The sequence below is a fragment of the Stylophora pistillata genome, chromosome 7 (genome assembly GCF_964205215.1).
Source record: "Stylophora pistillata chromosome 7, jaStyPist1.2, whole genome shotgun sequence".
Lineage (NCBI taxonomy): Eukaryota > Metazoa > Cnidaria > Anthozoa > Scleractinia > Pocilloporidae > Stylophora > Stylophora pistillata.
In genome coordinates, this window is record NC_142525.1 from 30,360,898 (window position 1) to 30,388,274 (window position 27,377).

General features: G+C 37.7%; 3 protein-coding genes and 2 long non-coding RNA genes across 6 annotated transcripts; 3 read left to right on the top strand and 2 right to left on the bottom strand.

The window, feature by feature from the left end:
• Positions 1 to 4,417: 4,417 nt before the first annotated feature.
• Positions 4,418 to 6,866, top strand: LOC148727414 (uncharacterized). The gene has a single exon (XM_088726578.1). The coding sequence runs from the start codon at positions 4,418 to 4,420 to the stop codon at positions 6,113 to 6,115; it is 1,698 nt and encodes a 565-aa protein (XP_088582704.1). The 3' UTR covers positions 6,116 to 6,866.
• LOC148727415 (uncharacterized) lies at positions 5,610 to 9,179 on the bottom strand. The gene is made up of 3 exons (XM_088726579.1): positions 8,321 to 9,179; positions 7,938 to 8,125; positions 5,610 to 7,791 (listed from the first exon to the last, which is right to left on the bottom strand). Exons 1-3 carry the CDS (start codon positions 8,908 to 8,910, stop codon positions 6,878 to 6,880), a joined length of 1,692 nt encoding a protein of 563 aa, XP_088582705.1. The 5' UTR covers positions 8,911 to 9,179; the 3' UTR covers positions 5,610 to 6,877.
• A 771-nt stretch (positions 9,180 to 9,950) lies between these two features.
• LOC111330701 (phosphatidylinositol-glycan-specific phospholipase D) lies at positions 9,951 to 25,939 on the top strand. 2 transcript variants are annotated; one of them, XM_088726576.1, is made up of 11 exons: positions 9,952 to 10,330; positions 14,525 to 14,748; positions 15,371 to 15,570; positions 16,961 to 17,399; positions 18,212 to 18,486; positions 19,290 to 19,674; positions 21,411 to 21,616; positions 22,617 to 22,889; positions 23,652 to 23,752; positions 24,790 to 24,816; positions 25,044 to 25,939. In XM_088726576.1, exons 1-11 carry the CDS (start codon positions 9,986 to 9,988, stop codon positions 25,197 to 25,199), a joined length of 2,631 nt encoding a protein of 876 aa, XP_088582702.1. In that variant the 5' UTR covers positions 9,952 to 9,985; the 3' UTR covers positions 25,200 to 25,939. The 2 variants fall into 2 exon arrangements, with proteins under 2 accessions (XP_088582703.1, XP_088582702.1); XM_088726577.1 differs by lacking the exons at positions 23,652 to 23,752; positions 24,790 to 24,816; positions 25,044 to 25,939 and adding an exon at positions 22,000 to 22,061 and having other exon boundaries at positions 9,951 to 10,330; positions 22,617 to 22,828.
• LOC148727416 (uncharacterized) lies at positions 10,347 to 12,981 on the top strand. Its single transcript, XR_015989229.1, has 2 exons — positions 10,347 to 11,223; positions 12,134 to 12,981. It is a non-coding gene; the product is annotated as an uncharacterized LOC148727416 (long non-coding RNA).
• Positions 12,760 to 13,623, bottom strand: LOC148727417 (uncharacterized). Its single transcript, XR_015989230.1, has 2 exons — positions 13,452 to 13,623; positions 12,760 to 13,125 (listed from the first exon to the last, which is right to left on the bottom strand). It is a non-coding gene; the product is annotated as an uncharacterized LOC148727417 (long non-coding RNA).
• Positions 25,940 to 27,377: the final 1,438 nt, after the last annotated feature.

A 27,377-nucleotide genomic window follows, 5' to 3' on the forward strand; every position in this document is an offset into this window, starting at 1 on the left:
AGGCTAGCTAGAAGGGATTTTATCACAGGCAATTTTTATGGTAGTCTTAAAACAATTTTCTGTAGACGCACTCAAGTAGCCAACACTACAGATCGCCAATTTAGACGAATTTATTCATTCGTGGCTGAGCATTGTTCATAAGACATGAAATTATAACAATAATGATAATAATAATAATAATAACCGAATTTACGACGACCTCCCACGTTTTTGGAAACCGGAAATAGTGGTTCATTTCCAGTATTATTCCACGTGGAGATTATACACAATAGAAATATCCAAGTTATTCAAATGGCGAACTTCGACCGACTGATTTCATACATAAATCGGGAATTTTGACCCTGCGTGGAATTTCCTTCCTAACGATCGCCGAAGTAGCCACAAAATCACAAATTCCTTATTGACCCAGTTGTTATTTGAACTGAAATCGACTCGGCAACGTGATTAAATTAATAGATCGAGTTTGCGTTTCCAATCATTCTTAACCTCTCCCATGAGGCTTCTAACGGATTAACCTGAAAGATAAATTAGCGAGTTTCCCTTCAGCAATCTAAAATAGTCCAGAACAAGATTCCTTCCAATCCTGTGTTTTGTTCCAATTGACTTCAAATTAGTGATCATAAAAAATGTTAAAAAATGTTAAAAATTTGGTAAGGTGAGATTTTCAAAAACAAGATTATTAATATTTATCTGATAGATAAATCAGACAGTAGCAGGGGTAACCTGCATAATTTTTTAATAGGTCTTGTTTTAATCCCTTACACCTGACATTAGCATTCATAATCTCTCTACTTGGTGCCAAGTAGGAGAATTATTTGTTTAATAATCAAAGCTTCCTGGTTTGTAAAATATTTGCTTTATTCTTACAATTTTAATGAATGATTCAGCAATTTTACTGATTGTTCTTGAGGTTTAGCTCTTTTACATCTAAGAGTGACTACTATCTAATTTCTACTTACAATAATCACCTTTGAATCACACAGAGGTCACGAGAATTAAGGAAATGATCAACTAAAGAGGCTCTTGATTGTTAAACTAATTCTCCTTGTCAGCACCTTAGGAAATGTATAGAGAACAGTGTGGAGAATAATCATATTGACATTAAGGAGAAAAGGGTATAAAGAGCCCTGGCACTGCATAGCAGAGCCAGTTAATAAAGACAAAAATGAACATACCAAAGAAGGACACAATGTTTTTGTCTATTTGAAAACATCTTGAGAAGAATATTAATTCTTTTGTACAATGAATGTGTCAGAATTACCCTCAAGAATCTCAGACAGGAACTAAAGAAGTGTAACGAGTGATGAGCATTGAAAGAAAAGTAATAAATGCACAAGTTATGCAGAGGCCTTGTACAAAAATTTTAAGTATATAAGCTAAATGTTTTTACTTTCTCAATAATAATAATAATAATAATAATAATAAAAGATTTATACTGCGCCAGTATCCTACTGTTCAAAGGCGCCTACAAAAACTTTAACATTAACACTTAACCCTTTAGTTACCAAGTTTCTGAGAGGTAATTTACTGCGACCGCACCTAGTCACAAAAACTGGGAAATAACTTTTTAGTGTCAATCAATACCACCCCCATAACTATATATCACAGTAATCATCAGAAATTGATCTTTCACTTGCACTATATTTCAGCACAATTTATCAAAAAAATAGGCTATCCCCTAGCCAATTTATTCATGAATCAAAATTTCAGTGAGCAACAATCATGAACACTACATGATCATTCTTGAGTGCTTTTAATGACACCTTTCTAATTTTATGCTGAGTAAAAGGGCACACCTTTGCACTTTAGAATACTGAAAACCTTACTGAAATATGTTAAATAACCATGAAGTTATGCCCTTTTTTATGGCGGCGAGTGGAAAAAAATAAAAAGCCTCGGCAACAGGTAACTTATCTATTCCTACCAAACCTCCAACTTTGTGTCAGTTGCTGTCACAAAAAAACTTCCTTTCTGGAGTTGATAACCCTCAAAGGTTTTGGATAATCACTCACAGGTTGTTATTTACATGCACAGGATTTATCTGCCTTTGAATAATGGATCAAACAAGTCATGAGCATTGATGAGCTTGTATTGTTGCATTCATCATTAACACTCTTTAGAAGTTTCTATGTTTTTCAGAAGGAAAGCTAATAAAACAATGTAACATAAAATGAGAATTCATGATTGTGTTCTGATCTTAAGCATTTAGTCAGTATTCCACTCTGGTGTGCCACATATTCCAACAAGACTTCTGCTTGTTGACACAAAGTGGAACTTTACAAACTTCACACTGCACTGCAGACTTCTTGCAGGGTCATTTTTCACTGTAAACAAACGAAAGAAAAAGAATATAGTTTCAAAAAATATAAAGAAAGCAATGAACAAATCATATCCGCTAAGAACAAGTAAAAACGTCTTGAAATCATTGAATTTCACAGAAAAACACTGAAATGCTAACCTTCACTCGCATCTGAATTGTGCTCACTGCTGCCAGAAGCCTCTCGTTCCTCATAACCTAAATCTTCTTCACTTTCCTCACTCCATTCTGAAATGTCACCTTCACTTTCATCGGAGTTTTCATCATCGGAACCACCTCTAACACATTTTCTTATCACCTCAGCTAGAGGAATACTTCCGGACGCCATTTTTAAAAGCCACGTACACAACAAATGTCTCCTTCCCTTTCAAAAACGCTGTTGAAGTCACTAAAACTACTCGAAAACGATTTCAAAATGAATGCCAAGCATTTAACTTTCCCATAATACACTCAGCTCCTGCCTGAGTAACCAGGTCTGATATTAATAATTCAAAATGGCTGTCAGGGCCAAAATCGTACAAATTTGTACGACTGGTAACTAAAGGGTTAAGACAGCTAATATTAATTATAAAAGGCTTTTCTAAAAAGAAAAGTTTCTAATCTACTTTTAAAAACAGACACAGACTGAGCATTTCTAATTTCACTTGGCAAAGCATTCCATAATGATGGTGCTGCTACAGAGAAGGATCTGTCTTTTTATCTGTCTCTTTATCTGTCTTTCTTACTGGAAGATTTACAGTTCCTGTACACCTGTCAGTTGTACCTTGGCAAGCCTCTTTAAGCAGCTAAAAGAGAAATTATGTTTAAAAAAATTGCTCACTTCAAATTTTTGTGCTTTTATTTTTAATTGGTAAAGGTATTTTAACAAATAGTTACTTCATAGCTAATACTTACAATCAAGAAGTTAGAGGAAAAAAAATTGTTGGAACAGGTGGCTGCACAGTGAAAGTTACCAGGGCACATAAACACTAGACTATGATTGGATTGAAAGATCAGCAACAAATAAATCGTATCAACATTTTGTAACTGTTATTATAATCTTATGGTTAGGCATGTTTCCATTGGGATAGAAATAAAAGACATAATTATTTCTCATCTCATGCCTTCCCCCTCTCTTTAACTGCTCGCCACACAGAAAAAGAGAAAGGCCTCCAGCAAAAATTATTGAAACCATTTCTTACTAGATTTTATTTATTTTTGTCAACTCTCCAAATTCCAAATGCAAATGACCTCTTTTCAAGTTGGTAAAGGAGTTACAACTCAGTGGCCTTTTCTTTGACTACTTTTTTGTGTGGAGATCTAAAAGTAACCACATCAATATAATCCCTTAATAACCCTTTTTCCTACTACCCTTGTACCCACCCCCCCCCCACCACACAGAACCCTCCATGTCCCACAGCCAATGCCCCTTTCGTTGAAAACACAAGCCAACTTTAGGATGAAAAGATCATTTAAAAAAAAAAAAAGAAAATGCTGCAGTCTAACGGGACTGCGACAGGTAGACTTGCAGAGACATCACTTTGTAGAGCACACATGACCAACATCATTATGAATTTAAGCTAGTGAACAAGCAAGCAAATGCCTGCAGAGCGTCCAAAAGTTTGCAATATGCGGGTCAATAGTGTGACTTTGGCCCACACTCGTTCCGCATTTCTGGTAAGCCGCCACGGACACTAAGAGCATGTGAAAGTTTTTGAAGCGATTAGTCAAGGTCAGCGAAGGTGAGGGTTATTCTATACGTGCATCAAGAGTTCCGGAAGGTAATTCGCGCGCAATGCATTCTGGGATAGTCTCACAAAAAAAAGTGGGCACCAAGCGTGACAATATGGCGTGTGTCTCTGTATTCAATGCGTTCTTTGAAGCGTGTCTTTATCTATAATACAGTCTTTTTGTTCTTGTAAGTGATATCAACTGGAAAATAATCTTCGTGGGTATTATATTCAAAAGGTAAGTTACAAATTTTAACTTTGTTTTAGCTGTTTTTAAGCTTTTAATGGTAGTAGATTCAATCCTGCGCGCGAGTGACATTCGCGAATACAAGAACTGTCAAAAGTCAAAGATTCTCATCGTATTTTTATTACTTTGCAGCCGTTTAATGACATGGTCTTTGGGCACAGAAATTGTGCAGTATTTGGGTGCCATAACAGTGGGAAAAAGCTTGAGAAATGGGCTTCACAGCAATGCGAAGTTCACGATTGTTTACACGGCACTCCGCCATGTGACTGTCCGCTGCCGTTCAAGCTATTTCCGTTCCCTACTGAACGCAAAAACAATGAGGGTAGAAAGCGCTGGATCCATCTTCTAAAGAGAAAAGGCCCGAAAGGAGAAGTCTGGCAACCTAATAATTCGTCGAGAGTCTGCAATGAGCACTTTGTTGATGGGAAACCCACGAAAGAAAACCCTGATCCTGTACTCAAAATGGGCTACGAGACAAAGTCTACTCGTAACCGTAAACCGCCTACTGATAGATCATCATTACTAGAAGAAATGAAACGTTTAAGAACTCAAGATAATACTCAAGATAATACACAAGATAATATTCAAGATGATACTCAAGATAATGCACATGATAGTCAAGATGCTCCTGTGATTCAAGAACCAAGTAGTTCCTCGTTTATAACAGAAGAAGAACATTGTACTACTGCCGGTCGACCCGACCATATCACTCACGATCATGCATATTCGTTTGGCTGGTACAACCTAGAAGATCCTGACTTCTGTATGAAAGAAAAATGCTTGCAGGAAAGACTCAAGCAGTTCAATGAGATCAAAGATCTCAAAGAAAAACTCCAAGAACTTGAAAGTGAACTCAAAGCATGTAAGATAAAACTCAAGGCCAGACAGCGTAAGGGACTAGAACATTCTGATTTGAAAACAAATTCATCTGTTCGTCTACTAACCGGCCTACCATCAAAACGAGTATTCAATAAGTTGTTTGAAGTAGTGAAGGGAAACATTAAAAAAGTAAACTACTGGAGTGGCCCAAAAAAATCTACTAAAAAAGGAAGAAACTTCAAAAAAACACCAAATAAGTTTGGCCCTAAAAGAGCTTTGTCAGAAAAAGATGAGTTTCTTTTGACCTTAATGAAACTTCGACTTGGATCAACAAATGCTGACTTAGCACAGAGGTTTGGAATTTCAACTACAAATGTAACAAATGTTGTTACTACCTGGGTGAAAATCCTAGCAAGTGAACTTAAATGTTTGGTTTACAATCCCTCCATCGATGTTGTGAAAGCAACTTTGCCCGCAAAGTTTAAAAAGCCAGGCTACTCTAATGTACGCCACATCATTGATTGCACAGAAATATTTATTGAAACCCCAAGCGACCCAAACCTTAGAGCAGCTACGTGGTCAGACTACAAGCATCACAACACTGCTAAGCTGTTGGTATCAATAACACCACATGGTTTTTTCAATTTCTTATCCAAAGCATGGGGAGGGAGAACTTCAGATGTGCATCTGACAAGAGAATCATCATTTTATGATATCATTGAACCTGGCGATGAAGTGATGGCAGACCGTGGATTCACAATTGCTGAAGACCTCTTAATCAGAAGCTCAAGACTACACATCCCCCCTGGTAAACGTGGACAAGAGCAGTTCACTAAAGCTGAAGTTGCTAAAACAAAAGAAATTGCAAATCTTAGAATCTTTGTTGAGCAAGCAATAAGACGGTTGAAGACGTTTAGACTGATAAAGCATGAACTACCAATATCACTGCTTGGCAGTATAGACAACATTGTACTTATTTGTGCAGCCTTATGTAACTTGTATAGACCCTTGGGTAAAAAATGATTAACAAGAAATGTACAAATAGCTAAAAAGATTGACAGCATTTAACCCATGAAAGAATATAAACTTCATAAATTTAGAGGATACCAATATGTATTAGTCTAAGTTCTTTCTTAGGTTAAATGTTATTCAAAATCTCTGCTCTACTAAGTATTTACTAGCAACTAGTATAGAGTGCAATCACTTAATCTTTCATACAAATGGTACCAAATAATACTAAATAGTGTTGATAATGGTACATAACAAGAAACTTAAGTATTAGTATGATTTAGTACCATTTAATGCTTCAGCTATTAAGTATGTGCACTCTGAATAAGAACTGTTATATTATTTGCACCACAAGGACCTCACAAGAGAAAAATTATTCTGGTAGAGTGATTACAATCATTAGATATAATTTGTAAATATTTTTCTTCATTTCACAGCTCATGTGTCGCTGAACACAAATAAATAATATATTATTTATTATTACTATATATATAACTGCAAACAATATCAAACTGTAACATTTTCAATCATACTGAAGTGTGGTCAATGCATTACTTGTATAAAATTTCATGATTTGATTCATCCATTCCAGTTTCCACAACAGACAATTTTACTGTTCTATTCAGAGACTATTTGAGTTCAATTTAGAACTGTCAGACCAGTTTTTCCAGATATGAAATTGTAAAAATTCTAAATTGTATATAAAATGTACAAATGTATTTTTAGTGTTTACACCATGTAAATAAAGTTTTGTATCAAGTTATAATTAACGAGCATTCATTCACTTAAATACTTATTATAAAACCAAATTAGGTTTTGCTTTATCTTTTCCCAGTAATCATTATTGAACTTGATTAGCTCCAGATGATAACCCTTTTGGGTGTAGACCAGGAAGTGACACCATGTTCTCTTTGTCACAGCCATTTGTCCCTGTATCTGTGCAAAATATGCATGCTTCTCTTTCAAGACAATTTTGCCATTAATCTTTACCAGGTAGGAAAGATTGTCTTCTGATGGTAAATCATTAACAATAGAATAAGGGCACTTCACTTCTAGCACCCCTAATCCACAACAGGAACATTCAACAAGCAGATCAGGGGATGCTCCAATGAATTGGTCAGATTCATCAATAAATAGTCCACACTCTCTGAATTTTGCATCTTTGTGCTCCCTCTGAAACAGTTTCACATACTTATCCTTAGCAACTTTCTCCATGTTTCTTCCATATTTTAGAGCAGGTAAATGTTCCGATGGTCCATTACTTTTACCCTGGATTGTGTCCACTAGTTCCTGTGCATCACCCCCCTTAGTTTTAAGGGTTTCAACTTTTGTGTACACTCTATAGAAATTAGAGGCAGTTAATCGGCCTTTTCTGTAATCGTGCCATGCCTCATTCTCAGACTGACCAATGGTGCCTTGTTCAATCAGATGTATATCATCAGCACTTAAGTCTTTCTTTGATGACTTAGGCATTACACATTCAGGTACTTCAGTATTAATTTCTATTGTAACGGAAGTTGAACACGGTTCCTCAAACTCAGCCGTTGCTAATTTGATGAATGCCGATTCTGGCAACAAGTCCTTCAAATTATTATAAAACGACTTCCTCTTTCCTTTTGGAGTCAGGGGCTTCAACTCTTCATGTGAATTGAATAACTTTCGGCGACTATCGATGGCAGGTCTGGTCGTCTCTAGAAAAACACAAAATAAAAGTAAATTAATTGCTAGGTTACAAGCTAATAAGAACTTTCTTATTTATGTCCCCAGATAACACTTATGTCTATCCAGTATACATACTGTAAATACTTTGTTTAGAATTTTAAACATAATAACATACCTTTATTTAGCTTTGAAGCCTTCCACTCCATATCACAAATTCTAGAGGGCTTGATTACAGTCTTGTTTCCTATTGGAACATTCCACACACACTCTTTGGACGTACATGCAGGATTTGTCATACCATTACGGTTTGCTGCTTCAATTCTGAACAGCAGTGCCATCACATGAATACAAGAACCACTCATACTGAAACAAGAAATAACAAATAGTTAGGGTATATGATAGACATAATATTTTAAACATTCTAAAGTATAATATATATTGAGCTTAGACCAACAACATTAGTCATAAAATCGAGGTATATGATAAACATGATATTTTAGGCTTAAATTTTGCATCAGTTACAAGTTAAAGTCTTATAAAACAGAAAGTCTAACATACCCAGCAGTACAGGTACAGTAGGCACTGATAATCTCTCCATTTTTTCTTGAACAAATCCATGATGTATGTGGTGTATCACCAACCTTCATCGAATGCGTACATTTTGCTTTCAAGAAGCAAAAATCCATATTTTCTAGTTCATGGTAGAAAACTTCTTTCAGAAAGCCCGAGTCAAATAAGCGGTATGCTTTCCCCTCTTTGTACTCATTCATGACCCGTTCGTGCAGTTTAATATCCTTTCCAGGATGATCAGCCATCAGATATTTCGTAATGTCACTTAGAAATATAGGAGGCCATGATGTTAGCCCATCTTTTTCATCAATCCATCCGTCCTTTAGCCCAAGAGGATCGGGAAGCTTGCTGCCCTCAGGAGTAAACAATAGCTTCGCTCTCTCAGACTCCGTGATGCACATTAGTTCTTTAGCCGATGCTTGTACTTGGATTCCCATCTCTGATGCTGCAAACACACGGGCTACAAGTTCAGCTTTAGCTCCAGAAGTTTTAAGATTTCGTTTACGGCAAAATAACTTGAGAGCGTCCACCTTCCATGTGTTGACTTCCTCGAGGGAAAGCTCACTTGTCTCGCTCATTTCCACGCCAAAAACGACGAGAAAACTATATGAAAACTATATACAAACTAGTGAAAACTATATACAAACTATTATTAAAACTATATACAAACTATGATCTAATTTAAACTGGAAAAAATTGTAAAATCGCGAGGTAAAAGTGTATAAATGTTGACGATGCTTTAGTTATCAAGATGGCCGCTGTCACGCTTGGTGCCCACTTTTTATATGAGACGATCCCAGAATGCATTGCGCGCGTTTCGATATCGGAGACTCTTGATGCAGGTATTGTTGGAATCCGAAAACTGTCAAAGGGTTATTTGACCCCGGAAATGTCAGGTGTTACGTTGAAAATATTCAAAATCAATTATACTGTCAACCTTTTCAGGACTACACACACCCGGAGGATCAAACTATACTATCAAATGTTACCTACTGGTTCAAACCTTTACTGTATTGTACCCTTAAAAACTTACTTCAGAAGGCACATATGTGACCACTTCGCTCTGACGAAGGGCTAACGCTCGAAACGTCAGCTTTATTATTCGTTACGGTGGCCAATTTACAATCTCAACTTAGTTGATACAACCAAATTACTTCAGAAGCGCCATGCTTCACAGCTTGACGGCCAGTGTTTCGCCCCCCTGATCCTCCCATTTACCTTCGTGGTATTGAAAACAAGTGAAAAAAAGGAGCAAACATGTATACTGTTACCCTGGTCCCAGAGGTTTTCTTCTCTCTAGAAAAAAAATAGGATAAATCTCTTCTCCCTTAAAAAAATCGGCGCCAAGCGCCGACAACGAGCTGCGAAGCAGCGAGCAGTCGTCAGAAAACGAGCTGCTTCGCAGCTCGTTGTTGGCGCTTGGCGCCGAATTTTTTAGGGAGAAGAGATTTATCCTATTTTTTTTCTAAAGAGAAGAGAACCTCTGGGACCAGGGTAGTATACTGTCTATAATTACTTTCCACGCACTTTAACGGTTCCCGAATGATCTTGACTCGTACCCAAACGACCCCTATCTGGTAGCGACCTCTTGTGGAGGTGTCTGAGCCTACAGTCTACCAGCGGTGAAGTAAAAAACTGAAAAAAAGACGCGAAATGGCGGAGTTACTCAGCAGTCTGTTAAAGTTGTTTTCATTTCTCTTTTTCCTACTCTGCTTTATCGCTCTGCGAGTTTCCTCATGTGGAATCAGCACGCACATAGACATTGCCCATCAAGCTATCAACTGGTTTAAAGATGCAAGGAATAACACTGATTACAGGGAAATCGTTCTGAGGCATCAAGATGCGTTTATAGGCGGAAATCCATACCCAGATGCCATGTATTCAGGGTTGTGCTTTAAAGGAAAATTTCACGAAGTTGCTGAAGATACACACTGGGCTCCCTTTCTTAATGCCACTGTTAGGTATATCAGAAAGAAATACCCAAAACCTTGGGATCAAGTGAGTGGAATCGATAGATCATATGCCTAATTTGAATTGCGCACTTCGTGTCCAGTCACGATCTTTCATTTTCCACTATGTATATGGCTACTGCCGAGTTTACTATCGCTGGAAAATAACAGAAAGTTGAGAGATGGTCATGTTATGAACTTTTTGTCATTATTAAAGCCTAAAAAAGTCGTTTTTCACTTGGTTAAAACTGAGACTTTAGATTCGAGTGCGAGAACGAGGACGAGTACGAGTTTTAACCGCGCGAGATCTGGCACTAGTATCTCGTACTCGTAGTCGCGCTCACGAAATTTGTAACTTTAGATTGTAAACAAATGTATCGATCCGAGTGCGAGGGGTTAACTGTAACAATCTCGCCATGTTTAGCCAAAAAAACTATCCCATTAGCATCCGTTTACCTCCTTTGCGAATTATGAAATCACAACGATGAGAAGGCAACATCCTTACAAGCAGTATGAAAGGATTGACGATGTTTTTGACGCCATTTCTCCTGAAGAGTTTGCAGCCGAGCTCAGGTTTGGCATCACAGGATTGCCTCTCCTTCTTCGGGCATTAGCAATTCCAGAAATGTTTACTTGTGCCAATGGCACAGTATGTTCAAGAACGAAAGGACTGTTGATTTTATTGAAACTTTTTTCTTACCCATGTCGTCCCTCGCATATGATTCCTCGCTTTGGTCGGTCAGTGCCCAAGCTGAGCTTAATCTTGAACGAGGTGATCAGCTTTATTTACAAACCATGGATACTTGCTCAGAGATCTCGATCAACCCTGGCTGAATAGCCAACATCTGGAAGACTTTGCTCTTGCTGTCCATGGAAAGGGAACAGCTCTTGAGAATTGCTAGGGGTTTGTAGACCTGACAGTTCGCCCAATTTGTCGCTCAGGTGAGAACCAGCGTGTACCCAGTGGGCCCAAAAGGGTACATGCCCTAAAGTTTCAATCATTTGTTGCGCCAAATGGTGAATAGCCAATTTGTATGGACCAGTTGGTAAGCTAATACGATTATTTGCATCGTTCTGCTGTAATGCCTCCCCTTATTTAAGCCCCCAAATTTGAAACTGAATTGAAGTGTCACCACCGTAAATCCTCGAATTAGCGCCTCCTCGAATAAGCACCCCCTTCGAATAAGTGCCTCTCCTATCGACCAAAAATTTTAAAAAAGTACCCCCCTAAAATAAGTGCCCCCTCCCCTCCCCTCCCCTCATTTTGTGGATGAGTACTGAGACAGCAAAGGATGCATAGTTTTCATGTAGTATTAGATTTGTACATTGCACTAATGGTGAGTTAAACTCTGGGATCAGTTTTTTATGTCAATGAATAGTTAATTTTGTTTATGTGTAGATGATGTTTCAAAAAAATTGGTTGTGTCAGGCCACCATTTGGGAAAAATTAAATAAGCACCCCCTCTCAATTAAGTCCCCCCCTTGAATAAGTACCCCCATTTTCTCATAAATTTGAATTAAGCTCCCTGGGTGCTAATTGATTTGAGGATCTACAGTATCTACACCTAGAGGAGTGGGCTGGAAAGATCAAATCTATCAGGAAACATTTTTGGTAGTCAGCCCCTTGGTAAGAGCTTCATTAAATGTAGCCTACCCTTGAATCCTTACACAAATATCTATAACCCAGCCCCTACTAAATCAAAATGGCTATTAACCGATTAACTTGGAAAATTGAAAAAAAAAAATGAAATCACAATCTGTAACTCAACAGTTACCTGCAGCTGCAAGAGTGTTATAACACTAGCTACTGATATAAATCCAAGTATGTTTACTCTATAAATTTTCATTTCAGAGGGTAAAAGGCATGATGCTGGTATGTTAAGAATGTCTGGCCTCTTTCATAACCTTCAGCAGCATTCATTTGATACCAGTGGAGAACCACTGTGTATATATATGGTGACCTTGCCCATCCACTCAGAATTCATCTTCAAGGATGAAGTAAAGTCAGGGAAGCTGTGGAGTGGGTGTTTAGCAACATAGTAAACATACTTCGCTTTCCTAGATTTTAAGAAGAACTTAAAGATTGGATTAAGTCCATTAGGTGTAATGTATTCAGTGTGTGCTCTGCTTAGGAATGCATGTACCTGCTTATCTGGATCAACTACAAGCACCTATTTTGATATTCAACCTCCTACAATAGATGATTATTTTCAGTTTTAAAGCTCTTGATTTGCTACATCATAGTTAGCACTAACTATGGCTACAGTTAAGCAATGCAATTTGGCAAAGTGATGAGAAGATGAAAGAGAAGAATTGAACGAAATTATAATTGTAATTATATTTTCTGCTTGTAAATTTCTATGTATAGTTAGCTATGAAAGGAGTAATTGATGAATATGGGATGTGGATCCATGGCCATCAATTTTTTTTCCTTACTGGAGAATTTTCAAATCTAAATTTACTTGAGAAAATCAAAACTGTAAATATGTATAATTTTTAATTTCAAAACAGCTGAACTGAGTTTGTAATAATAATACAGTACATTTATATGATACAACTAAAAAAGATGTAAAAATAATGTATTCAGATATTTTATCATACAAACTCTTCCTTAGTTTTCATTTCATAAATATAATGGTATTACTTTTTTGACAATAATTAATGAGAAGCTAATAAAATGTTTCAGTGTTCAAGGTTTTATCATAGTGTTCGGCGATTTTCTTCCAAGATATATCTCTCTCTTTTGAATCTGGTCAGTACTTGTGAGGCTCTTCAACCACTACTTCTCTGAGAAGCATAGTTTCGTGTTTCCTTTCCAAATAAAAAGTTCTCGTTTTGCCATCGCTACGAATTGAAGAAAGTCGGGAAAGTGTCAACAAAATCACAACAATTCACTGTTTACATCTCTCATGCATGGTTAATATTCAAAGGGTGAAAGTGCTTTTTAAGGCCCTCATTTTTCAATTTAAATTTATTCGACTGGCGATATGTTGTTTACGTGTGTAGATCTCAGAATTTCGTGAAAATAGGTCGGCCAAAACGTATCAAAAACGAATGGAATCAGGGTTTGTAATAACATTCAATTCGATAAAACCTCTGTATACGGCTTTACGTTTGCTTTTGCTGACTTAGAAAACGACTAGGGTAAGTTTAAAATACAAAATACTCACCTTTCGAAACTCGTTCTCTGGAGGACGACTTCTGGTCAAAATCTCGTCGACGAGCCGCGGACGACGAGTTTCCCGCTTCCGTGACAGTGTCACGGAGAGCTACGCATGCGCAATGTGAGCACGCTAGTAAACTCGTACTCGTACTCGTTCTCGTACTCGAATCTAAAGCTCTCTATTACATGTCACGCGACATTACCAAACATACCTTTTCCCATGTTGATCAGGTTACTCGTATGTGGAACAATCCCCCAGTACTAAACTCAGGCAACTTGACTCCATAAACAAATTTAAAAAAGCTATGACTAAAACCAATTTTACTAGTGGCACATTGTGCAAATGTAACATTATGTGAACAATAGAGTTAGCCCTACCGTTCTATATATATCTTAGTTTATTTTATTACCTAATTATCTTAGTTTATCTTATTACCTAATTATCTTACCAACCTTTTTTTTTTTACATTACCAGTTCTTCATGTTAAGCATTTATTTTTAGTATATTTATCACGAGTAATAATACTTTACTTAAGTTACTAGAAACCATGTTACCACATTATGTATTCTTTTTTAGGAAGTATATTCTATTAAGTAATTTATATTCTCGTTATATTAATATACAGTATCTGTATACTTGTGGTTAACTGTAGAAGTAGAATTTTATATTTTTGAATGTATTTAGTACAAGTTGCTGGCTTATTGTACATCTTGAATTGAAATAAATTTATCTATCTATCATTTTCACTATCTGAATTTTAAAAACAATCATGATTTCTCAGCATAACCCAGAAAGCCCTAAGGGTTTGCCCTTTTTAGGTGTGTGGAAAAATCCCACTTACAGAATCTTTGGAAGAGTGTTACCCAGGTTAAAAAATTGTACCTGGTGCAAAATTGAATTTACCGTAGAAAAAAAATTAACTGCAACATAATTATACATTATAATCCCTAACTTTTTGCCAAAAAAATAGATTTTATTTATCTGTTGAACATGTTTAAAACACCAATTTCAAGGAGAGAGATTCACTTATGTCCAGAAATGCAGGCAGCATTTTGAACTTGCTTCACTTGATTTGATAGGAGACGGAAAAGTTGGTTGCTTTTACCCTGGGATTTGTATCACACCAAGTAGCAGATGTGACATGGCACAGTCTTGGCATTGATCAAGGATTCCTCACCACAATGGGAGATGTTAACTTCTTTGGTTCCTTTCCAGCAGCTCATAATGTTGGGGACATTGGTGGAGATATGGTTGCATCATTTGAAGGAGACACAAGGAATATAACTGCTAGCATTAATAAGTGGTAGGCAACATTATTTTGAAAAATCATATTTTTGGAGCAGCGTTTTCAACCTTTAACCCTTTGATTCCCAAAAGTGACCAGCATCTAAGTTCTCCTCACAATATCACCCCCTGAATCATAAATTAAGTTCATAAGAATAAAGGAAATGATCACCAGCTAAAATAAATTAAGTTCATAAGAATAAAGGAAATGATCACTGGCTAAAGGAGCTCTTGATTTTTAAACAAATTCTCCTTATCAGCACCTTAGGAAATGTATAGGGAATAATACGGAGAACATGCATACTGATGTTTAGTGTGAAGAGTTAAAGAAATACACTTGAAATACCTTGTGAGCCTCACTCATTGGCTTTGCTCACTCGCAAAATATATTTCAACACTTTCAACACTCAAAGAGAAATTTAGTATTTTCCATGTGGCCATGTTATAACAAGGTTGTGCCCTAAGAAAAACTGAAGGGAGCCCAGCGCTCTGAAACTTTGAAATACAGGGTGCCCAGCATATATTTTTATATGCAAAAACTAAAATTCCCAAGTCACTCAAGAGCAAAAGTAAGGTGCCAGGGGCCACTGGATGCTGCCAGACTACGGCCCTGTATATCCTCTATATATTTTTTATATCAGGTATGTTCCAAGTGGAGATTTGGAAGATATTTATCTTGAATATTATGGGGAGAAAAAAATTAACAAAGACGAGATCGAACTCTGCACAGCCCTCCTTCTGCTTGGTTGGATTGGAGAGCACTTTGGTGGAGCTAAGTTGTTTTCTAAGTATTCAAAGACTTCTCCCTTTTTAATGGAGAACCTGCACTCATATTTCCAAGGTGGGTTAGTGCTTGTATTTTATTTTAAGTTAGCTATAAGATATTTATCCTCAGACTGCTAGAGGGCCTTTTTACATGTCAAAAAGCCTTAGCAGTGTTTCTTGTGGAGAGAACAAAGTTTCAATAAAATCCCAGTAAAAGTGACATTTGTGAAGTGAAACTTAAGTTAACGTTAAAGACCATTGTATGTCTGATAAGCTGAATTACAGACTCAGACCGAGTGAATCAAAATATCTCATGTATTTTGATTGATTCTTAGTGACAGTATTATCTAGAGGACAGGCGCATAATATAGATTGATTTCTAGTGCATTTCCATGTAAATGCTCTAATGTGCTTTACAACACTGTGTGGGGGACTTTGCCAGACTGCCGGCAGCAGTTTACAATTAATAAAGGAGAAATTTTTACAGATGCCCCCTCCCCCCATTCCCAGTAAACAGGCCAGACCACATCACAGTAATCTCGTGATGTGGGTTCTTTAACGTCCCCTGCCAAAATTAGCTAATTGATAGGTTAACCGCCTCCCGTTTAGCTCAACGGATAGAGCGCTGGACTGTTGTGCGGGAGGTCGAGGGTTCAAGCCCCGGCCGGACCAACACTCAAGGTCTTAAAATAAATGAGAAGAATATGCTACCTTTCTATAACATCAACAAATGGTTAGATATTCTAGTCTTCTCAGATAGAGTCGAATAAATGGAGGTCCTGCCTCCTGCAGGGTTAGGATTAGGTGACGTTAATTTCCCACACACGAGATTACTGTGTGATGGATGTCCTCCCCTGGGGTGGGATGGGTGGGTTTGTTGGAGCTTAAACCTCGTAAGGGACCCATGTCCTATTGTTTCTGCTCCTGTACTTGGTACAAATCCTCAAAAAATAAAAAAATAAAAAAATAAAAAGGTGCAGGAGACGGGACCTCTGGCTTTTCGTCCTATCCGAGAAGACGAAGCAATGTGAGTGAAGCGTCTTGCTTAAGGACACAACGTCAAGCCCCAGCCAGGACTTGACCCGGACCATCTGACCCAGAGTCCAGTGCACTGACCACTGGACTACTCGCGCCTCACACACATAGATGATATTACTATTAACAATATTTCACTTTTTTTGTTAGAAAAGACAGGCCATGGATCTGTACAGTAATGAATCACAAAAGACATCAAAGTGTGGTAAGACTATAACTGACACACATGGCTGGGTTTCCTGTGCCACTTTTTTGTTCTTACCTCATTTTGATGTCATCTGCAATCTATTACTGAACAGATACATGGCAACCCGGAATGTATTGGTTAATTTAAGATCGAAGCTTAATTCTAATACTTCTGATTAATTATTAGTGGTGATGTGATTTTGAATAATATTAATAATCTTTTGAGGTGCAATTGATGCTTTTAGGGGGTGTTGCAGACATGGCAGCCTGGTCAGTTCTTCTTTGGCACAAAACTATTGACATGTTAGAACATGGGACAGATGTATGTACTATTCCACATAGTCCTCTCTTTATTTCCTGCAACAAGAGTGATCCTGCCACAGTTTTATCAAGGAGACAGTTTGACAAAAAACTGAAGAATCCTGGAACAGTTACACCAGCAGAAATACTCAAACTTGTTGATTTTTCTGATATAAATTTTAAGCAGACCAAGAGAGGCACTTACTTTTCATTGTCAGAATCTCTTCATAAAAAGATGTTAAAAAACAAAAATGTATCGAGGGGTTGCCATGGCTCTCAAAACTGCCATTTAAGAGAGACGTCACGTGAGAACAGGGTAGATCAAGAGACATTATCGAAAGCTGCAGAATATTCATCATCTGTTCCTTATGCAAGATTAGGATGGTGAGTTCATTGATGGTTAACCTTTGAAACCAAACGTAGCGATTCAATTGTAGCATCTCATCACAAGCTGAAAAACTTTATCTGGCAAATACCTTAAACAAGAAGAAACAAATTGATCAGGCAGAGAGTGATATCTTGGAAGAACTCCAAAATTTCCTAACTTCAGTTAGTTACAAAGAAATGTATGTGAATTAGAAAGGAGAAATGGGAATGTGGTTTTGGAAATTAATGGCTGAATTAAGGGTTATGTAAGATCATTTTTATAATTAACTTGCACCAGCTAAGTAGCTTGTACTACTGTCAAAGCTTATCTCAATTTCAGTAGCATGAATTACTGCCACTCCTCTTGGGTGGGTTGGTGATACACCACAGACCTCCCCTACCACCCCAAGAATTTTGTTAGGCTTCCCCCTGACATGTACAGTTTACCATTACCCATTTCAGTCTATGCCTTTTTGAAGAGAGGTATTGTAACTGTAATTGTGTTGCCTTAGAACAGAATGCAAAATAGCCTGGTTAGTGTTAATAGATGGACTTCTTTATAGCTATTACATGGGTTTGGTTACATTTTAAAGTGTTAGAAGACTATTGCACCCATGTGAAGGTGAGCAGCTCCCCACACTTTTGTATCGTAGTGCACATACCTAGGTCCCACCTTCTTACAATTCTTACAAGATTAACTGTGTTCCATCACTTATCTCTCTTACTTATTGTTTGTCTTATAATAGATTTTAATGCCCTTCCATGATAGACTCTGTGATAAACTGGTAAACATTTTCCTAATTAGAAAAAATCTGTACCAATTTTAACAGGTCTCTTGCTTATGGCAATTTTAATGGTCAGAATATTTCCTTAGTGATTGGTGCACCAGGGTATGGTACCCCAGGCAATAGCCAACATGGTCGGGTATATCTTGTTACTAGTGATGCCGACAGTGGCTTGCCTGATAAAGACTTAGACTTGGATGCATCTGCTGATATGATTCTGGATGGTACTGTGGAGAATGGACGGTTTGGTACTGCTTTGGCTGCAGTGGATTTTAACAAAGATGGAGTGGATGACCTTGTTGTAAGTGCTCCAGCAACAGGTATGAGTTATTTCTACTTTTTGCTACCGGCACTTTTTGTTGTCTAGTGTTCTAAGTCCAAGTGTTCAAAGCCATCATTTGGCAAGGAAAAATTGAAAAATGGTGGACAGTAAAAAAAGTTAGACTATGGTAAAAGAACAGGAGCAAATAAAGTATTTGGTAAAGGTAAAGCCCACTTACGAGCCAAGTGGCTCATCAGGCCAGCACAAAAAATCTGATTTCTGTAGCGTGAAGTGACTGGGAGTATTTTGACCCCCCCCCCCCCCTGGATGGAGTGCTAGTCCATTGCAGGGTTACCCCCAGCATCAAATTCACCGGTAGCCAATTTTATTCTGACTCCTGGGTTAAGAGAGGCACTGTGAGAGTAAAGTATCTTGCCCAAGAACACAACACAATGTCCCCAGCCAAGGCTTGAACCCAGACCACTCAATCCGTAGTTGAGGCCACTGTGGCTCCTAAATAAAATATTTATAATTATAATAATTTTGTAACAATGTGATAGACAAGTTCATGTGATAAAGCAATGCCATTTACCTAAAGTGTGAACCCTTTGAGCCCTAATAGTGATTAATATTTAAGTTCTCCTCACATTATATCACCCTTGAGTCACACATTAAGGTTATAGGAATAAAGGCAATGATCACCAACTGAAGAAGCTATTGATTGTTAAACAAATTCTCCTTGTTAGCACCTTAGGAAATATATAGAGAATAGTATGGAGAATATGCACACTGATGTTAGAGTGTAAAGGGTTGAGTGAAGTATAAATAATAATTTTTTTTTCATGATAATTATATGTATAGGTGCAGATGATCTTCAGTACACAGGCACAGTGTACATTTTTTTCGGAACTAAAGGAGAAGGACTCATTCACCACCCAAGTGTCACAATTCATGGGAATGGAACATATTACAATCTTGGTACATCTCTCTTGGGGGCTGATATTAATGGGGATGGATTTAAGGACCTCATAATTGGGTCTCCTTATGCTCCTGAAGGAGGACCTCAGAGAGGATCTGTTGCTGTGTTTTTAGCCAAGACACATATGAAGCCTGGTTTGGATTTGTCCGTGCATAGTGCAGACCGGATGGCTGTTGGTGAACAAAATTATAGTTGGTTTGGTTATTCAATGACTGTGACAAAGGAAAGTGGAAAGATAGTGTTACTTGTTGGTGCACCTACATTCAGGTAAAATTTGATTATTCACTAAGCTGGCTATTATATAAATAAGTCATGGTTAATTCTTCTAATAAATTAAATTGGTAATAACCTCATCCAAATAAAAAAAAAAAATGATAGGAAGTTGGCAGACAGGTATGAGTTGTGTGCCAATCTGAGTTTAACTTGTGGTATCATAGTCAAGATTACTCAGAAAATTTCTAGTACCCCTTTCATATTTCTTGACTAAGTACTGAAAGCAGAGTCTACTTCAGGGCCAAGATGTCATTTTCATTACCAAATCTTTGCACTGATTGAGCTTTCAGGTTTAAGTTGTGATTTTGTAACAAAAGCTTTTTCAGTACTGCACGCTAGGAGGCAGCGTGGCCGAGTGGTCAGCATGTCGGACTCGCAATCCGTCGTTCCTGGGTTCAAGTCCCACTCTGACCACTACTTGGATTTGTTTGACGGTAGCTCCAAGTCCAAATCCTCGGCCATGCTTGTAAATAGCCAACTGGTTTGCCTCCGGCCAGTTGGGATTCTTAACAATATTATGTTCAATTTGAATTATTTGTTTACAGCCCACAATGTAAACTACTGGGTTACCAGTAAATGTGTTAGCTACTAAAGTTAATTTTTTTTTTTTTGATAGTCTTCTTCAGGTAATGGGGTCATCTTGTACAGTCGAACCTCGATTATCCGGACCTCGATTGTCTGGACTATTCGATTATCCGGACTTTTTTCTCAGGTCCCAATTTTTTTCATGCAGAATATTAATTAGTTGGGATCTTGAAAACTCAGAGTTGCAAAAAGCCCAAATAATCCTTTCAAAAGACACTTTTTAAAATTCGCAAGTGCGACGAGACAAAGAAATATTCTGATGCGTTATTTGTAAATACATACAGGCTGTGTAGATATCACAATAAGGTCAGTGGTTCGAATCCCGTACAGGCCTGAAATTTTTTTCAGGTCTGATTTCCACTATTGCTCAAATAGTGCTTTACTGCGAAGGATCGTTCTCATATACGTCTCATAACCGCAGTTCACTCATATGTTTCATATGTTTGTTGTTGTTCGATTTATCATCTACGGGTTTATATCGAATTAATTTGATGGCCTGCTCCCAGTTGGCTTGTTAGCTCAATTGGTAGAGCGCTGCACTAGTATCGCAGAGGTCAGTGGTTCGAATCCCGTACAGGCCTGAAATTTTTTTCAGGTCTGATTTCCACTATTGCTCAAATAGTGCTTTACTGCGAAGGATCGTTCTTATATACGTCTCATAACCGCAGTTCACTCATATGTTTCATATGTTTGTTGTTGTTCGATGTATACCTTTCGTTTACATTTGTATCTCGTTAATATTCATATTTTTGATTATCCAGACTCTCGATTATCCGGACTATTTACCGAGGTCCCGATGGGTCCAGATAATCGAGGTTCGACTGTAATAGGTCACAAGTTGAAAATCAGCCAATCATAGCTAACCATGATGCCTAATGGCGATGTGCAACTAGTCAATTTTATTGCCTAAAGATCGGAGTCATGGCATGTAGTTGATATGTGCTTGAGCTCATTTATAATAGTTAGGATGTAAATATTCAGTTAGGGAGAATGCACATCAACCTCCAAGGCACCTATTGCAGCCCCTATCTGCCTGTACACTGTATATAAAAGGTATTGGGTGAGACTAAGCTTACTTGCCAAAATTATGTGGTGATTGTTTTTGTTAACTACCAGTGAGAGTACTTTTTTTTTGTTTTCTACAGATTATGTGCCAAAAAGGACTGCAGCTACTCCAAGGATGATGTGCAAAGTGTTGGCAGGGTGTATTTGTTCCTTCCTAACTTATCACTCCAACCTTTGGCAACCATAACAGGACATCAGACATTTATGAAGCTAGGAACCAGCCTTTCTGTGGGGAAACCTTACAATAACAGTGAAGACATTCTTGCAGTATCTGCTGCAACTCTGTGTAGGTTTTTTTAAAATCTTTTCAAACCTCTACCTGTTTGTTCCTGATAAAATACCACTCACATGTCTTTTAATTAAATGTGAGTTATTAAGTATAGCTGATTTATGTAAAAAAAATGAATTAAATTGATTATTGAAAGACTTCTCCATTATTAAGCAGTTGCTTGTTACATGAAAATTTTGCTAATGAGCAACTGGGACTACAGTAAGGGGACTCTGGTTTTTCCTAGACTGACCCGAGCATTATCATTTGTTTTGTTGTAAGCATTATTTTGTTCAATGAGGTGACTGTGTTCTCTTACATGTTTGTAATTCACCTGTTTCCATCAATTAAACTGCTAAGTAAGCTTCTTTTTGGATTGCGTCCTGTTTTTTTGCTTGCAGGCTTTTTCACTTGCATTGAATACGAAACCTTAAATTCATCATTTGCAGACATCATTGTCAAGGTTATTCTGGTGATTTTTAACTCAGAATACATTCATAAATATCAAGTTGTTAACAAAGTTTTCAGTGATAATGTTTAAGGTCCTGATAGGCAAAGGAGATGATATTCACATTTATCAATTATGTAAACCTTGTAGGAGCTTCTCCCAATCATAAAACAGGGTTTGTACAGGTCATGGAAAACCTGGAAAGTGATTGAATTTCAAAATTTCCAAGCCTGGAAAGTCATGAAATTTAGATGTGGGTCGTGGAAAGTCATGGAAAATCAATATGCTCTCTATGCGTGAAAGGCAATAAGACCCAAAGTTGAAAAGTTAACTGACGAGTCCAAAAATCAGATTTAATTTCATTAGAAATAAACAGAAGCACGCATTGTGAGAATGTTTGCAAACAAGTCATGGAATCTTTCAAAAAGTCATGGAAAAAGTCATGGAAAGTCATGGAATTTTAACAGGTCAAAAGTGTACAAACCTTGTAAAATTTAACATATATTGATTTATGTTTATCAGTCGTAATATTTGTTATAATTAATTAATCATGAAATCTTTTGTTTTTAGCATTTGAGGGCCATTTGGTTGACGTGGAAGACATACCAATTTCCTTTAACCAATCAGGTGCCATCTACTTAGTGAACTCAACAAAAGTTCTGCAAAGTGGAACTGATATATCTCTTAATGATTTGAGATATACTGCCATTTTTGAAGGGGATCGCAGCTATGCTAGGTTTGGTTGGAGTTTGGATTTCACTGATGTGAACTGCGATGACGTTACAGACTTAGTTTTCTCTGCACCATTCAGAACGGAAGATATTACTGAGGAGTTGAAAGGAGGTTTGTGATTAAAACTTATTCTTCTTGGTGAAAACATTAGGGTACTTCACTGTAACTGATTTTTCTGGCCTAAATGGTGAACTCTTTCACTTCTGAAATCTTGTACTAGGAATTCTCCTTGCTATCTGCCGTATAATTCTTAGCAGGGCTCCCTCATGCTTGAAGCACTCATGGGGCAAAGCCCCATACCCATGGAATATGGTCAACCTCTTTTTGTTTGGTTGTCATGTGACTGACTGAGCGTACGTACGTATGTACATACGTACATACGTACTGCCTTCAGATTGCATGGGTAGGGTAGGGTAGACTATCAAAATGAAGGGAGGGGTGTCTCAGGCGAGTCTTGGCAAATGCACATCTTTTATGTTATCATTAATATTACAAACTTGGGAGCTTCACTTTTAGGCTTGGCTAAATCTATATATTATGATGTTAGCTAAGAGAATTTGGTGTAGGATCAACTAATAATCCACCTATTAATATCACTTTTCCACTTGATATTGTATTGATATTGTAAGGAGAAATTCTGTATTGGTCACTCATTGGAGTTACTGGCTTAAGCAATAAAACTAACCCTACTTTCAACCCTCATCTAGATCTAACTGGATACAAAGATAATCTCCATATCAAATCTTCCTTTTTTGTTTTCAAATAATTCTCTACCCATATACTCTGACATGTTGGGCATAATGTTCATATACAAACAACCAGAACAACAGCAAGTGAAGGTAAAAGCTACTATTTACCTATTTCATTTTTCAGCTGAAGAAGGACAGCTGTATGTGTTCTATGGGGGAAAGTCTTTTCCATCTGGAAGAGCCACAAGAGAATGTCAAGAAGTTGAACCTTGTCCTGGAGAAAAGGTATTGTACCAGTAATGGTGGGATCTGAATGGCCAGTTTGGGGTTTTTGATATGAGTACAGACAATGCTGCTTGCATCAATGTGTCACACACTGAAAGAATTATTTTATATGATATTGATATTGTGGTAAAAAGCAAATTGTCATTGGTTTAGTTGCACCTCATGAGTCTAGAACATTTTAACTTTAACTTTAAACTTTATCAAGGGTGCATAATTACAGTAAAGAAACTGTACTCTCCCTTATGGCCCTCACCCACCCATCCCATCCCATGGGAGGATATCCACCACACAGTAATCTCGTGTGTGGGAAATTAAGGTCTCCTACCCCTAACCTTGCAGGAGACAGGACCTACAGTTTATTCGTCCTTATCCGAGAAGACTAGAATATCTATCCATTTCTTGATATTATAGAAAGGTAGCACATTCTTCTCAGTTATTTTAAGACCCTGAGTGTTGGTCCGGCTGGGGCTTGAACCCTCGACCTCCTGCACAACAGTCTGGCGCTCTACCAACTGAGCTAACTAGGAAGCGGTTTTTAACCACCTTTTGACCACTGTGATGACCGATATTGTTGTCAGTAAGATAACAAACCATTGCTTAACCACCACCCATTTGGTAAATATCAACTACCTGCTAGTACCAGGTTTCTATATTAGTTTTGAATTCAACCACTGTTTGACCTTTCCACCCCTAAGAGTGACTAGCATCTAATTTCTCCCTACAATATCACCCCTAAATCAAGCATCAAGGTCATGAGAATAAACAGAATGATCACCAACAAAAGAAGCTCTTGATTGTTAAACAAATTCTCCTTGTCGGCACCTTAAGAAATGTATAGAGAACAGTATGGAGAATATACATACTGATGTTAGGGTTTAAAGGGTTAACCGTCTCAAATAAATTAGAATCAAGTTTAGTATTTGCAAAATTTTCTACTTCCTAGATAGACTCGATTGGCAGTGTATGAATTTTATTGTACCTGGTTGTTGTAAAAACAATCAGCAATCTAACAAGATGTTAATCATTTTCTTTCGCAGGCATCTTATGTGTTGAAGAGTATTGAGGTACGGTACTGCTGTTAAGGGTGATTTTGTATGTGTGCGTAACCTTGAATGTTCAACCTCTGCACACCAGTCACTTTTCACTGTCCTCAAGGTGACGGTTTTAGAGAGGTTGAACTGTATTTGTAACAACTGGTTGGTAGAAGTAGAATTTTAGAATTCTGTAAATGTTGTACCCATCCCAATAACATTGTGTTTTTTTATCTAACAATAAGATTATCTTCCCACAGGAGAGGTCTCGCTTGGGAACAACATTCCTGAGTATCCCAAAAGCTAGGTCACCTGGTTCAACCTTGGTTGTCTCATCACCTCGCAGCTCATATAAAGCTTTTCACTCAGGTTCAGTCCATGTTGTTCAACATGCCTCTCAAATGGTAGTTGTCTAACAAAGGTGAATGTAAATTAACTACCGGTACTGATGAAAATCACTTAATTTTTTTTAGATAATTTGGCTTTAATAATTTAGCTGATGATGCAAATAGGCCACCCTAAAGAGTTTTAAAACTGACCTTTCAAGCATTAACTCTTTGTAAGAGCAAATTGGCTCAGGTAGCAGTTTTTTACTTTCCTTCACGCCAAGCCAAAGATGCTTAAATGTGGTGTGAGTGATGGTTGGGCATGAGGTGTAAGGAAGCACCCCCCCCCCCCCCACCTCACCCATACCCTGCTGGAGATTTCTTTCCTTTCTTTTACCCTCAGTCCTCACCATGACTCACTATTAGTGGAAAGAAAAGAGAAACAACTACTGTACTCTTTAGACAAGTTATTTTTTTATCAACTTTATTTCCCTGAAATTATTGAAATTATGGGAAGCAAATACAGAAATCGATTGTATCAAATAGCTTTAAAAGGAAAAAAGCACAAGTAAGTAGAAAAGAGAAGAAGAATGAGAAGAAGAATGGTTTATTCAATACCTTAATAGCAGCATGGACTGAATTGCTAAGGTTTACAATGTATAGAAGGAGAAATTTTATAAAATTGATATAATTACGAAATTACTTGCATGCATACAGTAAGGATCCTACGACTACGACTACGAATATAAAATTTTAGAATTAGCGCAGTTGAATTGCTAAAGAGAACTGCACATTTGTTAATAAAACTATCACGACACCTATTGGTCTTACATGGCTTTACACGGTATGGTCTAGCATTCCTGAGGTCCTTAGTTGGTCTCTCATTGAAAGGAATAAGAGGGTGCAGAACATCAAGGGGGCTATCTACAATTTTTTTTAAAAAGTTTTTTACATAGTTTCGTCCTTCTATGCTGTAACGTAACGAGGCCTGAACGTGCCAAGACATCTGCGTAATGCACTTCGTAACCGAAAATTATCCTAAGAGCACGTATCTGTATCCGTTGAAAACTCAAGGTTAGATATTGTGGAAGACTAACATGAAAAACCTGGCAGCCATTGGATGCAAACAACATATAACTGAACTAGTTCTTCAGGTGAAACTTTGGCACGCTTTAGTTGCGCTAAAAAATACAGGCGTTTGGCACCTTTTTTTTTGTCGTTTCTCTTACATGAGAATTCCACTTAAGGTCTTCTTGAATATAAACGCCCAATAGCTTAACTTCTTGTACTGTATGAATTTTACAACCAGCGATTTCTACAAGTTTATATTTGTCGGAGAGCGTGCAAAGGTTATCCTAAGCTCATTACATTTACCGGGATGAGGTTGAAACTTGTCAGCAGACCATGTAGATACCTCATCGAGGATGGACTGTGCATGACTAGACTCTTTTTTTTTCTCCACTATCTCGTAGACTAGTATCGTCCACGTACTTTTATAACATAACCAAAGTAAAGCGCGCGCTCTGATTGGTCAATTTAGCGTCCCCCATTTGCCCATGGGTGTACGCTGCTGACGTGAGCAAATGCAAAGACTTTTTCCGCGCGCGCTTGTTTTTTTCTGGTCGCGTAAGATTTGTTAGATAAAAGGGAACTCTTTAGCAACAATGTATCAATGTTATGTTATAAAACAAATGGTAAACACCACAGCGTACACTATTGAGTTATGGATGCACTTGGGAGGTTTGCTAAGCACTCAAGAAGCTAGAGTCGCTCTCGGCCATCGCCTCGAGCGACTCTTACGCTTCTTTCGTGCTTAGCAACCTCCCGCGTGCATCCATAACTCAATAGTGTACGCTGTGGTGTTTACCATTTGTTAAAAAAAGACCGTTCGAGGTATCTGCACTAAGATCGTTTAGCATAACGTGGAAGAACTAGGGGCCCAGTTTGGTACCCCGTGGAACCCCTGCACGAACTGAACGCCATTCGGAAGTAATCCCAAGTGGGTTGTAATCTAGTTCTGTTTTCAAATCTTGCTGTCAAGATGTTGTTTCTGTGCCTTTTTAAGTATAAAGTTGTGTCATTCCGGATGTTAGCTTCAGTCATGTTTTGACCACTTAGTCTATCTGCTATATTTTTCTGATTGAAATCAGCAAAGTTGTGGTAAAAATGTATTCAATTTTAACCATGTAAATTGGTTGAATGAAGACATTTTTGAGCTCATAGAAAACAAGACGGGGAAGTTATCACAATAACTCCAGCTAATCCAAG